The sequence below is a fragment of the Catharus ustulatus genome, chromosome 2 (assembly GCF_009819885.2).
Source record: "Catharus ustulatus isolate bCatUst1 chromosome 2, bCatUst1.pri.v2, whole genome shotgun sequence".
Lineage (NCBI taxonomy): Eukaryota > Metazoa > Chordata > Aves > Passeriformes > Turdidae > Catharus > Catharus ustulatus.
Genome location: NC_046222.1, coordinates 89,433,625 through 89,447,954, shown reverse-complemented (window position 1 = coordinate 89,447,954; position 14,330 = coordinate 89,433,625). Strand labels below are relative to the sequence as shown.

Genomic DNA, 14,330 nt, shown 5'->3' with positions numbered 1-14,330 from the left:
CACTGAGGGGGAAAACTGGTGAATATAGCTCCATAAAATGTATCAGTTCCACACTCAGAGATAGTCAAATAATTTTTTTAAAAAAACAGCTGCTAGGAAATTTTAGGAAAGACCTACACAATTAAAGGGAAAATACCCTCTTGTTCCTATGTAAGTCAGATGAGTAGGCAGGGGCTACTCTTGAAAACGGCAAAGACACAGTTTCAGGAGGATCCATTGTACGTATCCAGAAAATGGTAAAAGTGGGTTGGCCTTAATTGTGTCTCTCAAACCATTAACTCTAGTTCTGAAACTAATATGAACTAGGATCAAAACCAACAAAAGGTGATTCTTCATGCAACAGTACATGGGTGACTCTCCTTGTCAAAGAAAATGAAACTGCAGATGCAACCTTAGAGGGGTTCAGGAGAAAAAAGGGGACAACTAAATCTTAGCCCACTGACAAGGTAAGAGGCTGACTGCATCCTCTGCCAAAGCCCTGTGTTGCCATTGTGATGTTTGATCCCTTCCTCACCTTTATACAAAACTGGAAACAAGTGAATTTGATATCCTGTTTGAAAAAAGACCCTATTTATTTACTTTTTCTTGTTGTTCTGACCTTTGGTTAATACCTCTGGATAAAGGCTGACATATAAAACTAACCTTAAGACAGAAACAAGATCATGATCATGAATGCCAAATTTCTGCATTAGAACGAGCTGATAAAAGTGTTCTAAAGGTTAATGAAGCTTTTAAAACTTCTAAAACTGATTTAAAGGAGTAACTTCTATGTACAAAGGTGGTTTAAGTTCAAAACCTCCCAGCTCAAGCCTTATTTTTGTTGAACAAAGCAATGAAAACTCATCTCTGCACATGTTTAAAGATTGTATTTTAATCACAGACTGAAACAGAATGATTTACAAAACTGATGGTTAGATTTAAAACCAACCACTACACCTTTCTGTGGGAATATTCCCCCCACACCCTAGCAGATTAGGGATTCAAGTGAAGAACAGAGCTGTTCATGTTTGCCTTTGGGACTGAACAGTGATTTGGGACTGATGCTGCAAGATTTCACCTAAGATGCTTTTCAATGCATTTCATTTACCCAGCTGAAAGTGGCTTCTTCTAGAGAAGCCTGTTGGCTTCATCAGAAATCCCAACCATCTTGCAGCTTTCTGTCCAGAGCACTCTCTGCAGCTCCTCATCATATGCTACATCAGCCGATTTTGTCCTTTCCTCATTGTAAAGGTAGCAGCCACCAGCTCCTTCCATCTCGGGCGATACTGCTGCATAGATGGTTGTAGAGGCTCCTTCCTCTGGGGTCTGCAGAAACAAAAACACCCAAATTCAAGTGAGGCAGGTACAGCAGAAGAATTATATTACCACCATAGGACCTAATCAGTGATAAATATCTTCCCTAATTTTGCTTTACACTTTTGGTCCTTATGCAAACCTGAAGCTTGTAATAATAAGAAAGCCACTTATTCAATTGGCAGAGTCCATTTCTTCAACAGTGCTATTTTAAGATAGCTTAAAGTCAGAACAGATATATGGAAAACTCCAGTCTATTTTTTCAAGAGTTAGTCAGATGGAGCATGCAAAATAATTGATTTAGCTTTCACAGTTAGAGCTAATAAACCCAAAAGCAAGCACAAATATTAAAATCCTAGTTTAATTATTCATTTTGCAAGGATGAAAGGGTCTGTGCTCTGCCTTAAGAAGATGAAGGCTATGCTGTACATGCAATGTGCTCATTGTAACAACAATGTGACATGAGCAAAGGATCATGGAAACCATGACAGCAAATTAAGATTCTGCAGTTCAGTCCAAGCAGGCAGGTAAATGAGGGAACTATCTTTTAGCCACAGCATAGTTATCAGGGTCCTCCTCTGTCATAAAGCAAAATGGTGAATGATCTACTATGTCTGCTATACCATGAGTATTAAATGAAAATTTATAAGTGAATAGCTTGGAGTGATAACTCCTTTCATCCTGAGTATATGCAAAATTTTTACATTCTGCATTCAGAAGGATCACTCAGCTACCCCTGAAATTATTTCCACGGCATTTTAATTCTAATTAAAGGACATATTTAAAACAGAACTTTTGATATGCTTTGCCTTTATCAGAGATATAATTATGATCAATGCCTGCTAGACAATAATGTATCATTTTGCAATCCTTGAGTCATCATCTGAGGCATTAAAAGTACTGATGCTGCTCAGAGCTTTGTCTGCAGTACCTGACAGGATGTCTTTTCCTGAAGAACTCACTTGATAAATGAGAAAATAGTGAATAGGTTACTCAGTGCCTTATAAAACTAATAAATCTAAGTAATTGGAAGATTTTTGTTATGTTTGGGTTTTTTAGGAAAAGATTGTACTATGATACTCTGTCTAAAATAACTTAAAAATGCTCATTTAGCTTGGTTTAGTACCTACTACAACGTCACCCTTCTTTATCCTAAGGGAAATAGTGCTATTTACACCCTGCACATAATGTAAATAACACAAAGGGCCTGCAGAATTCTTTGCTCACAGAGTGGCTAATAAAATGATCAGCTGTGAACAGCAGTATAAAATATCTTGATATTATAAAGTAGCAGAACAATGATTAATATGAGAATCATATTTTATACAACTTATTCTGGATGACAGAGAAAAACTGAAAGTTTTTTACATATTCTTGTGGTTTGCTTAAAAAAACATAGTGACACAGATAAACCAGTACTTCATGTGATGGTTCACTGGACCTTATGTTCCTGAGTTTAACAGCTCTCCAGCACAAACAGACATAAATGTCAATATCATGACTCCCAAATCTTAATGACAACAGCTGAACACTCAAATGCTTTAGAAAAAATTGTCTGTGGGAGGAATTTGTGTGATTATGTTCTTACGAGCAGGGCTTTCTACAGCCTCAGAGACTGGTCTGCATGGATATTGCCACAGCATCAGAAATACCATGCTGCCTCTGCTGATTCAATGGTAAGGTTCTCCCAGGACATGCAGAATTTTTCCAGAGTTTTACTTTTGACGATATGCCTGTTAAGTTCCCCACAGAGGAGATCTATAGCAAGAGGGTAATCAAACACTGGAGGTGGCTTCCTAGAGAGGTGCTTGGTGTCCTGAGCCTGTCAGTGGCATTTGAACAGGCATTTGAACAATGATTTTAAGAGCGTGCTTTATTATTTGGTCAGTCATGAACTGGTCACTGCTATTGTAGGTCCCTTTCAACTGAAACAGTCTACCCTATTCTCTTCTATTAAAAATAATATCAAATATTTTAAAAAAAGGTTATGCACTATTTGAAATTGCTTACATGCCCACATTGTGACTTACAGTAACACTGACCATCCATTAAAGTCAGTTTGTGCAACTTTTCATATGATCTACTTTGCTCCTCCCATCCACCATATGTAATACGCTGAGTTGAAACTTCTGTGCAAAATTCCTTTTTAGCTTCTACCACCTGTTGCTAGAAGCAGTTATCTAAACATGTGAAAAAACCCAACTACACTACATTAGGGAATTAGCCATCACTTGAAGTGTTCAAGGCCAGGTTGGATGAAGCTCTGAGCAGTCTGATCTACTGGAAAACATCTCTTCCCATGGCAGGGGGATTGGAACTAGAGAGTCTTTAAAGTGGCTTCCAACCCAAGCTATTGTAGGATTCTAGGATTCTAGATACTATGGAAATCTAAGGAAAGCAAATTTTTCACTGCAACACAGAGTGAGTTGCTTGTGTATGACTAATGAATTGTATTATTCCATCTTCTGAGTGCTTAATTAACGATGAAAATTTTAATTTTCCCTTTCTTTATAATCTCTTCATTGTTTTGGCATGTTTTCTCTTTTAATGAAAGTAAAAATGAAATCCAGCACCAGGGTGCCCTGACCCTCCCTCCTGCTGGGAGGATGACCTATTTGTTTTGAGAGGCTGCAAGTAAAGCGCATGTTGCAATTCCTTCTCTGGATCTTGTCCATGCCTACTGTGACAACAAATTCTCATCCACACGCACAGTTGAGACTCTTTCTGGGAAAGTGTTGGGTCTACCACACACCCAAAAATCAACTGTAACAAACACAGAGACAGACATGTGCAGACATCCTGTCTGCACACCAGTGCCTGAGGACCTCTTGGGAAGGATGAAGCTGGCAACAGGCTGCAACCACTGGAGCAATTAATTTGTATCTGGACAAGGAGCAGGATGAATTGTCCCAGCAGTGGCAGACTCACTCGTGGTTGCCAACTTTCCTTTGAAGAGCTTTTCCATAGCTTTTCTTCTACCACATGACAGGCCATCAGAAGATGAGGAGGAACCACAAAACCCTTGGAAAATGGCCACAAACAGGAGACTACTGTCAAAGCAACACATCTGACCCACGCTTTGATGCCAGCAGCTTTCTAGGAAGGAGAGCGCCTGATAAAGGACCACAGAAATCACCAGCCAGTGGACAAATATCTTAACCTATGAAACCCCAGGATGTTTGTCATGATGCTCTATACAAACATACAATGAAAAAACTCCAACTGCACCACATTAAGGAATTAGTCATCACTTGAAATGTTCAAGGCCAGGTTGGATGAAGGTCTGAGCAATCTGGTCTAGTGGAAGAGGTCTCTTTCCATGGCATTGGAACTAGATGGACTTTAAAGTTTCTTCCATGAAGTATTGTACCAAGAGTTCCAGGTAAACAGGAAGTAATAACGAGTATAATTCAAATCACAGGGGAGGATTCTCTATACACTGCCTTAAAAAACAGTAAAAGAATAATATTCATATACATAGAATCAGTAACATCTTGTTCATTAATTGACTGACTTGTCCCAGGAGAAAGAATCAATGCGCAAAGATTCTTAACTCTTCAGATAGCAACTTATTGGTAACTGATTTTTTTTTAATTGGAATTTTGCTTACAAACTGTTATTATTATCCAAGGAACTGTAATTAATGCCTTTGTAATATACAGGTAAAACTGAGTTCTGCTTAACTTCTTTGTAATGAAATTCTGAACTTGTATTTCTCTTTGCTTGTTATAGTATTGATCACAACTTTTACTTTCTTTTTCAATTAGCTATATGTTTGTCTTCAACAGTAAATAAGTTCTGATTGAAAGTATGCATCTGTGCTCGTTAGATGTATAAGTTGTGGAAGGAGAGAAAAGATAGTATGTGATCAGTTTATTTATGCAAAATTTTGCCTAAATACATAAAATGACATTATTTTGGCACTATCTATTCCCAAAAGCCTTTTTCTTTTTACAGAAACTCTGATTTAATTTTTTCTTAAATATTCATCAATTATAACTCCACAGCAAAGAATAATTTCCCCTCAGTATGAAATGAAATATTCTGTTCTAGGAAAACTGGGACGCGTGCTAAGAGGGTTTGTACTTTAGTTTTGCTTTGTAAGTATTTGTTAGTTCATGCATTTTGATTAATGCAATTTTAAGGGACGTATAATTTTCTCCATACTATGTGCTAATTCTTGCAAAATGTGTTAGCTGACAACAGTCAGTTCCTACAGCCATGTCACTATAAAATATTACATCCTTTCCATTTGTCTAAACCAGGAGCAACAGCTTAACTCTTTAGAAATCATGGTCTGCATCAGTTATACATGATGGCTTTGTGGTGCTTTCCATGATAATCCAGTACTCAACCACTTTTACCTTCACCTGAATTCATAGCTCAGAGTCCTGGGTAGACAGTAATGTTCAGAAACCACAGAAAACTGGACTGGAAAAAAATGTAATAAGCTCCTATAATTCCTCCTCTGTAATCCCTTCATTTTCTCAGTACCACTTGCAGCAACTACCAGCAAACTGTGACAACTGTTCTATGTGTCTTAAACACTGTGACAAATAGCTTGAATGGGCAGCATGCATATACTTCTATTTGTACTGGTAACAGAGTTGGCCATATGATTGAAAAAGCAGTAGTGATACAAGCCACGGTATCAAGGGATTTAGGACTTTGGAACAGCTTCCCCTCATCCCACTGAATCAGAAAATTGTACTTGATTTGTATTTCATGAATTCAGGATTCTGCCATCTTGATAGATTATAGGAGGGAAGGTTGGGCACACAGGACAGAGACCAGCTGGCAGAATCACTCACTGACATCACAGCTGAGTTTTGAGAGACATGAGCAAGAGGTCAAACAGAGAGATGTGCACACAGGACTGCCTGGTAAGCTGAAAGATCACTTAAGGCTTAGAAAAAAAATCTTAAAACACCTTCATCCCTAAAACTTGTGCTGAAGAACACCTCAAGTATTGATGGAATAACCCCCATCAGCAACATTAGGTAGACTGCTGTAGGAACTCTCATCAAAAGTGGGCTTATAACATTGGTCTTAGCTCATGTGTCATTCATAAAATCATGCACTTTTCAGTTCACGTGGGAAATCTACTCATGAGCTGATGAGTTAAATGAGCTTGCAGATGTTTTTTGGTTTGGGAAATTTACTCATGAGCTGATGAGTTAAATGAGCTTGCAGATGTTTTTTTGGTTTGGTTTTCTTTCTGCCACAGGTGTTTATGGTGTTCGTTCTGTGGCTTAGTTTTTTTAAACGAGTGAGCTCCATCAGGCCATTCCTGGAGTGGGTAACAAATTCCCTGGTTCCAGCTAGGAAAACACAGAAAGCACTGAACAGACCATCTTCTGGGCATCAGTACTCAGGCACTTTTGCCTGTGTTCCTTCACCTTTCTCAATGATAATTAATCTGGTAATATTTTTTAAATGCTGGTATATTACTGACTTGCTTCTGTTCTGAAAAATTCTGTATATACGAAGTTTTCTTTTTTTTTTGTCTTTCTTCAGGAAATACTATTATCATCTGTGATACCTGAGCAGCACTATGCATATACACTGTAGGGATAAGCAATAACAAAGAGAACATGAAATTACTGTTACTTGGCACAGTGAAGTCTTTCCCCTACTTGGCGGCAGCTAGTGGAGGGGTGACACCCAGTCACCCTCAATGCACTGCTTGACTCTCAAGAACAAAGGCAAACACAGAACATGCAATAGTTTGAAAAATTTCAGAAACAGAGTACCTGGGATTTTGTTCCCATGAATATTAAAGCAAACAAGCTTGTGAGAAGCAAATTACCTTTGTTCTGGGGTGCACTGATTACTATGGTCTGTGAATCACTGAATCATTTCAAAGCCAGGTGTCTTGGGAAGGAAGACACCAGGTTACTTTCTGGTGCAGGAATCCAAGGGAAAATAACAGCAGCTGCTGTAGAGCCACAGCCTCCACGTGAAGACAGGGACTATGTGTGTTCAGTGTGCATTGTGTAACTTGCACTGTCTAGACCTCCTAAGGTGATTGCTGCTTTGAAAAGGCCAGACAAAAAGTAATCCATTGAAATACCGAGTATGAAAACACAGGCGAGAAAGGAAACCATGACGCAGGTGTGTGGATGTGTTCAGCCACCTTTGATCAATAAGGCTGCAGCAGCTGACTTTATGTCCTGGTGAGACCAGTGGCCAGGACCAACTGCTGGGTCCCTAGGAAGCCAAAGCTGCCAGACAAGTGTGGCAGCACAGCTTTTCAGCAATCTCTGCCTTCACTCAAAAGCCCTGGTTTCTATCTGCATTCTCTCCTTCCTTCTAGTCTTTCATATGTAATTTGCTATTATGCTATTTCTATCCAATTTCTGCCTTGATAATAGACTTGAAAGAGATATTTTATTGACTATAGTTCTCCCTAGATACCCAGTCAGCAACCAAATTAATTTCTCTTCAATCTCCTACTTGTGGCAATGAGAATTCTTTAGTAAATTCACTCCATAATAAAATTCTTTAGCTTTTGCCTTTGAAAGAAATAGCAGAAATGGCTAAAGTTAGTGTGAAGCCTTTCTCCTGACAATGTTGTGGCCACAGAAAACTAATTTCTTAATCAAAGATATAAATATATAATAAAATATGAAACTTCAATAAATTAGGAACACAAAGCAATTTTCACACTAAAAATGCATGAAAATTTGGAAGGAAAGAAGCTTTTATAATCTGAATAATTTATTATTTATACTTATAATTATTTATAATTTATACTTGGGGAAAACAAGTTTTCCCTGAGCACAAGGTACTGAAAGAGCTGGCAAACAGAGACAGAAAGTATCAAATCCTGAATCTCCTTTTCTTTTGAAAGCAAATTTTCTTAAAAAAAAATTTCCCAGAGAGACTGGGAAATCCCATCTTCACATCAGCCCCTTCATGGGTGGCTCGGATTCCTGTAGATAAGGCAGACTATGGAAGAAAGAGACTGTCCTCAAAAGGCTGTCAGGGTCAGTCTGTTTCTTAGGTGGCCAAAGAAGCAGGCACATGCCAGGACATAACTCCTCATTCCCCATGAACCTTTGGATGGAATTGGCAGTAGAAGGTTTCAATTGGTTTTGTGTCAGAGATGTGCCTTCTGAGAAATCTGTTTGCTGACAAATGGCCAAGTAGTTCTACTCTGAAGCCACGGGGTGAGTCTTGCTGCAGATTCAAAACATGAGCAAAATTTTACTGAGGAAGGCAGCTGCCATGACTCTGAACCCTCTTCTTATAAAGCAGCTACTTCAGGTTAAGCAGGTGTGCTGCTTTTGGCTGGGGTAGAGTTAATTTTCTTCACAGTGGCTGGTATAGGGCTGTGGTTTGGATTTGTGCTGAACATAGAATTGATAATATAGTGATATTTATGTTATTGCTGAGCAGGGCTTACAAAAAGCCAAGGCCTTTTCTCCTTTTTACTGTCACACTGGCAAGGAACTTGGGGGTGGGTGGGAGGTTGGCAGGAGTCACAGGTGGGAAAGGGGATCCCAAGTGACCAAAGAAGTATTCCAAACAGTATTTCATAATGCTTAGGATAAAAAGTAGGGGAAAAAGATGGGGGGACATTTGGAGTGATAGCACTTGTCTTCCCAAGTCATCATCACTTGTGATGGGGCCCTGCTCTCCTGGAGATGGCTGTCTGTCCATGGGAAACAGAGAATCAATTCCTTGTTTTCCTTTGCCTGTGCACGGTTCTTGTTTTCCCTATTAAATTATCTTTATCTCAACCCATGAGTTTTATACCTCTTACCACTTCTAACTATCCCACAGGTTAGGAGTGAGCGAGCTGCTGCATGGGGTTTGGTTGCTGGCTGGTGTCAAACCACAGCAACAGGACATCATGGGACATGTCAAATAGCATGAGATACTTGTGGTCCCAGGCAGATGGATGAAGCTCCTCTTGGCTGGCCAGCTCTCTGGGCTACACTGAATCAAACCACTGATTTCAAGGAGCAGCTGCGACAGTGAACTCACTTGTAGGTAGTATAAATAACAACATATCTATAAATATTATCAATAATAGTAAATATATAAATAATAAAATTATATTTGTGTCTTAATTTCAAACTGAATTTCTCTTGGGTTAGAATTGCAATATAATGTTGGTGATGTGAGCAGGACTGTTTGTGAATCCATACTTTGCACATTCTAAGATATTGGATAGAGCACTAAAAGAACAATATTCACTTTTAAGTATTTTGAAATAGAAACAAGAGCCCAACTTTACATGACTGAATTTGAGCAGGGACTTGAAACTTTGGGTCAAAGTCATTAATCATGACTGAGTCCTTTATTCATTTTGTCAAGTGCTTTGAGGAATATTACTTTGCCTGGAGGCTGATCCCTAAGTTTGCTCTGTAGCAGACAGGGATGCCTTCAAAGTCAGAACTGAGATATCACTGCAGCCACTGAAATCACATTACACTTGTTACCGTGCTCAGCTCAGTAGCAGTATGCAAAATTTGACAGATAGGAGCCTGCTGCCCCAGACACTGCATAAACATCCAACCAGAGACACTCATTTGCTGGAACATCCAGTCTCTAGGAAATAAGACAGGCAATAATAGGCAGAGAGAGCTGAGGAAGTACATGTGCTTCACAAAATACTGAAGCCTCTTCTGGGAGCATAACACTCTGCCTGGTCAATGAGCTCTCTGGAAACCAGGTGATGTCCTGCTGCTACCTATTGCTAAGGATAAATGAGTTAAATCACTGAGAATTGTGCTGGATATCATCACATAATCTGGAACTTTCTGCAACATACAAGAGATTTATTGAAACAAATGTGCACATTAGAAGAGATGAGGAAAGAATGAGTCTCTGAATCCTAATCCTGATACCTTGCACACTAGGCTGTAACTCCTGTGTTTGTAAAGGAAAGCACACAATTTTTTTGTTTACTTCCAGCTTAAATTTTCAATGCATTATCTTACATGAGCACATAGGTCAGTCTTAGTTTCTTGAGTTCTTTCAAAGACAGATTTTGGCAATCAAAACAACACAGCAAAGTACACAGAAGTATTTGTATTTGAAGTGGTAGCTGCATTTTTAGCAGCCGCAGGGAACAGGAGACACAGCAAGGCTCAAGGTGTTGTGATGATGCTCCTGAGTACATATACCTCTGAACAATTTATTACCTGCCTTCTCATGCAAAGTAAAATATCTTTGCTGGGTTTTGGTGAAAACATAAGAGTTCAGGAATAACATGTATGGAAACTTCTGACTTGCAGCCCCCTACCTGCATCTCTACTTTCTCACTTACTGTTTAATAATTGACAAGTCATGTATCCTGTTTTCCCTTGTTAGAAAATAGAAACTCACACATCTCTCACTTCACAACTTTTTTATAATGACTTATTATTTTTTAATTATTGTAAGAACTCAGGATGGGCATGGAACTCCTAAATATTTAAAAGAAAACCACAATACAGAAAGTCTTTATGAACTATGAGATGAAAAAGCAAAAAAGGACTGTACAGAACACAGACAAAATAAAATAACCCAAAATTACCTAAGCCAGTAGCTATTTCACAGCCTATTCTGTTTTAAAGTGCTACAACCCCCATTTTGCACCCCAAACAGCAGCAGGACTATTTCCAGCTGTAGACTCATCCAGGTGGAGGAAGGCTGGGAGAGGGTGGCTGCCAGCCTTGGTTTCCTACCTTTCCCACCTCCTGAAAACAGACAGTGAAGGTGTGAAAGTGCAAATCCTTTCCTGGATCACCAAGTAAGGTCAGCAGAGAACATTTCTGCCCCAGGAGTCAGGCAGGCCATCTGCCTGCACTGGCAAAGATGAGGACCAGAACTAGTGAGGTGCACAAACTAACTCAAAATGACTACAGGGTGCTGCATCTATGCATTAATAGCATGCAAGATGAAAATATGTCTGGGAAGATGGGAGAGATGAAAGCAAAAGTACACTTTCCCCCAAATTTCTTAGCTCTACGTTGCAGTTGCATGCTAGCTGGGCTGTAATATGTCCTGCTGATGGATCTGCTCCACACAAAGCTCACAATACTCCCCAGAGTGACAGGAGAAAGTCAAAACTGAAAGGCAGATCAAAGTGGTGGGGAGGGAAGGAATATTTTTCTGGAAATTTGTTTCACATAATTCCAGTTGCTGGCAATTTCATCGTTTAATCTTGAATGATAAACTAAAAAGATATAAACAAGAGGGTTAATTTATATCTGTCCCTAGTAAAATACCATGAAGATGGAAAACAGGAAGACCAGACTTATTTTCTATAGTTATTTTAGTGGAAGTCTAGAATTATGTGAGAGCGGCTCAGATTTTCTAATTGTATCTTTTTAAGAGAAAGTTAGTTCAAATAAGTAATTATAGATTTTACATCCTCGTTTTTGCCCAATAACTTCAGGCCTTTTCTGTTTAAGTAATAAAACCCTTGAAAAATTACAGTTCTCTTCATTTTAATTAAACTCTATTTTATCAGGAAACAGCTTTTAAAAATAAATTTTAAAAAAGAAAATCATATTGTAAACAGAACTACAATTTCCCATTTTCTATCACAATGCTATCAGATTGCTAAAGTCATGCAATAATGGATAGATTCTGAAACTATACTGCTATGGAGCTGTCTATAAAGCTCATCCTTTGTTACCCAAGAGAAGTTCTAAGTTTAAAGGCAAAGGCTACATTCAGTTGCAAAGGCCACATTCAGTTGCAAATTCACATATCTGAATGCTTATTAACCCACCAGAATCAACTTGTTTTTAACAAAATAACTAAAAATGCAAATGTAAAGGAGGACTGAATCTGATTATTCAAATCAAGCTTTTTGTTGCATAGACTGAAAGTGAATTTAAGCTCTGTAACTTAAATCCTTTTGTTTAAATCAATCAACCTCAGGGCTGTTCACTATCTGCAAAGGAATCTATTGATGGCTTAAATTCAGAAGAGACCCAAAGAACATGTATAACTTTAGACAGGCAAAGAGTGCCACTGATTTAAATGAGATTAGTCTTTAAACCTATGACAGAGAAGATTTGAGGCATCATATCTTTAACTGCAGAGCTTATTAGAGAGAGAGAAAACACACAGACCTTCAGCCACACAAATGATTCCCAAGGTTTGAAATGGAAGCAAAAAACTTTCATCTTGAAAACAATTACTCAAGAGTTTAAGCTCATCACATTTAATCAGCTAAATGGTCTGAAAGAAGGGCAAGCTGGTACTCATAATGCAGAGAGGGGTATAAGCCTGTGGAGAGGCGATACAGTTATTCATTTGCAGGGGCTCAAAAGGAAAAACAAGCATCAGTTCTTGTCAGTGGAACAAATAAAGGAAAGCATGAAATGGCATACATGCAAAATTGTTAACTACTGGTAAATAGAAAAACCCAGATCTACTATCCACTGGAGGTGTCAAATTTAATATCTAGGCTTATTTCTAAGGATTTTTTGTAAACCTTCATTAAGGAGGATGGAATAAAAAAATTGTGTATCCATTGCAAAAGGCAGGATTGGATTTGGTGATAGATGTGGTCCTTGCCAGGTTCTCGGTTCCTTTTACAGATGACAGAATCACAGAGGTGTCACACTGCTCTACAGGTGACACAGCCTACCCCATTGCTGTGTGAATGACCACACTGTCCCAGCTTTTGTTGGAGGAAGAATTGGTTCAAATTCCAAAAATCTGTAGTGAATGATCAAATCTCATTAACTGAAACAGGACAATGAAAAACTGGAAAGGAGAAAACCATTTAATCCCTTTTACACCAAATATCTTCCCCAAGAAAGCTATTTTTAAAAATTTAAAAAAAGAAAAAAACACAACAAAAGGAGAGGTTGCGTGGCATGAATGTTAAAAATTCCAACAATCTTCCTGAAAGTTTTCTTATTCCTTTTATTTCCTCTTCAGGTAACTCCTGTCTCTGCAGAGTTTCTGACTAGGGCTTTGATACTGGGCTAATTCAGGGCTTAGGTAGCCATGGCCCAGACAGAGGCTCGCTCTTGAAGCACTATTGACAGACAAAATAAAACAGTGAGAATTAACCTCCCCAGAAGAGTTCCTGTTGCACTGGAATTCATAAGGCTTTTTGACATAAAGGTTAGAACAGTTGTTTAGAAAACACTGTGAAGTTTTGTGGTTTGATGAATACATTGCACTGATTCATCTGGTGCTGAAATAATTCACTTTATTTAGAAAGCTCAGTATTGAACTATGCTCTTTGGTAGTGTCATTTTGTTACACATATTCTTTGGCCATGATAGTTCAATCCATGAACCCCCTCTGTCCCTGCTCACTCACTCACTTGAGGTACACTGCAAGCAGCAAAGCTCCAGATAATTAAATTTCTGCTTCCCAGAAAAATTCCCAGCTGAATTAATTCAGAACTGTGCTAAGGTTCAAGCAACTGCTTTTAACTCATAAAAGCACAGGCTGAGGTCTGAGCAGAGCTCAAACACCAGTGCTGGGTGCTATCCCAGCTCTCCCCTCTGCCTCTCTTGCCTGCACAGCCGCTTGCTTAAAATTCTGCTCTTCACCTGCAAGTCTGCACAGCTCTGCAGCCGCCTATTGTTATTTAACATGTACTTCACAGTGGAATTGAATTGTTCCAATCAAGATTAGTTTCTGTTTCTCTATGTGGTATGCAAAGCATGTCTGCAGACAAAACTTTCATCCATTTCTCCACCTGCCTTTTCATTGTGCCCCACAACAATCTCATGGAGAGTCCCAGTGCTTTTTCATTCCCTTTTCTTCATGAATTCCTAAATGCCTCTTGCCAGGTCCTCACTGCAAGCTCACTGAGTGTGGCTGCTACATCAGTGTGCCACTTGCCCCGTTGGGTCAGATCCCTTTCTGGAATATGTGCACCATGTGGAGGAGGAAGGGGCTCAGGGTAGGAGGATTTCCCACTGCAGCACCAACACTCACCCTCCTTGGATCACCCATCCATGTCACCAAGCCCCTTCAGAATCCAAAAAAGGGTAAAAAGGAGACTTCAAAGCATGAGCTCTTGGGGTAGATGGTATTTAAAATCTGTGGTGCAAAGGAGCCAG

General features: G+C 39.1%; 1 protein-coding gene across 1 annotated transcript in view; it reads right to left on the bottom strand.

Moving 5' to 3' along the window:
• Positions 1-1,086: 1,086 nt before the first annotated feature.
• Positions 1,087-14,330, bottom strand: part of LOC116992269 (dehydrogenase/reductase SDR family member on chromosome X-like) — a 123,028-nt gene continuing 109,784 nt past the window's right edge. Inside the window, exon 7 of the mRNA XM_033051724.1 lies at positions 1,087-1,305. Within this exon, the coding sequence (XP_032907615.1) occupies positions 1,108-1,305 (198 nt within the window). The 3' untranslated portion in view covers positions 1,087-1,107. The remainder of the gene's footprint in view (positions 1,306-14,330) is intronic.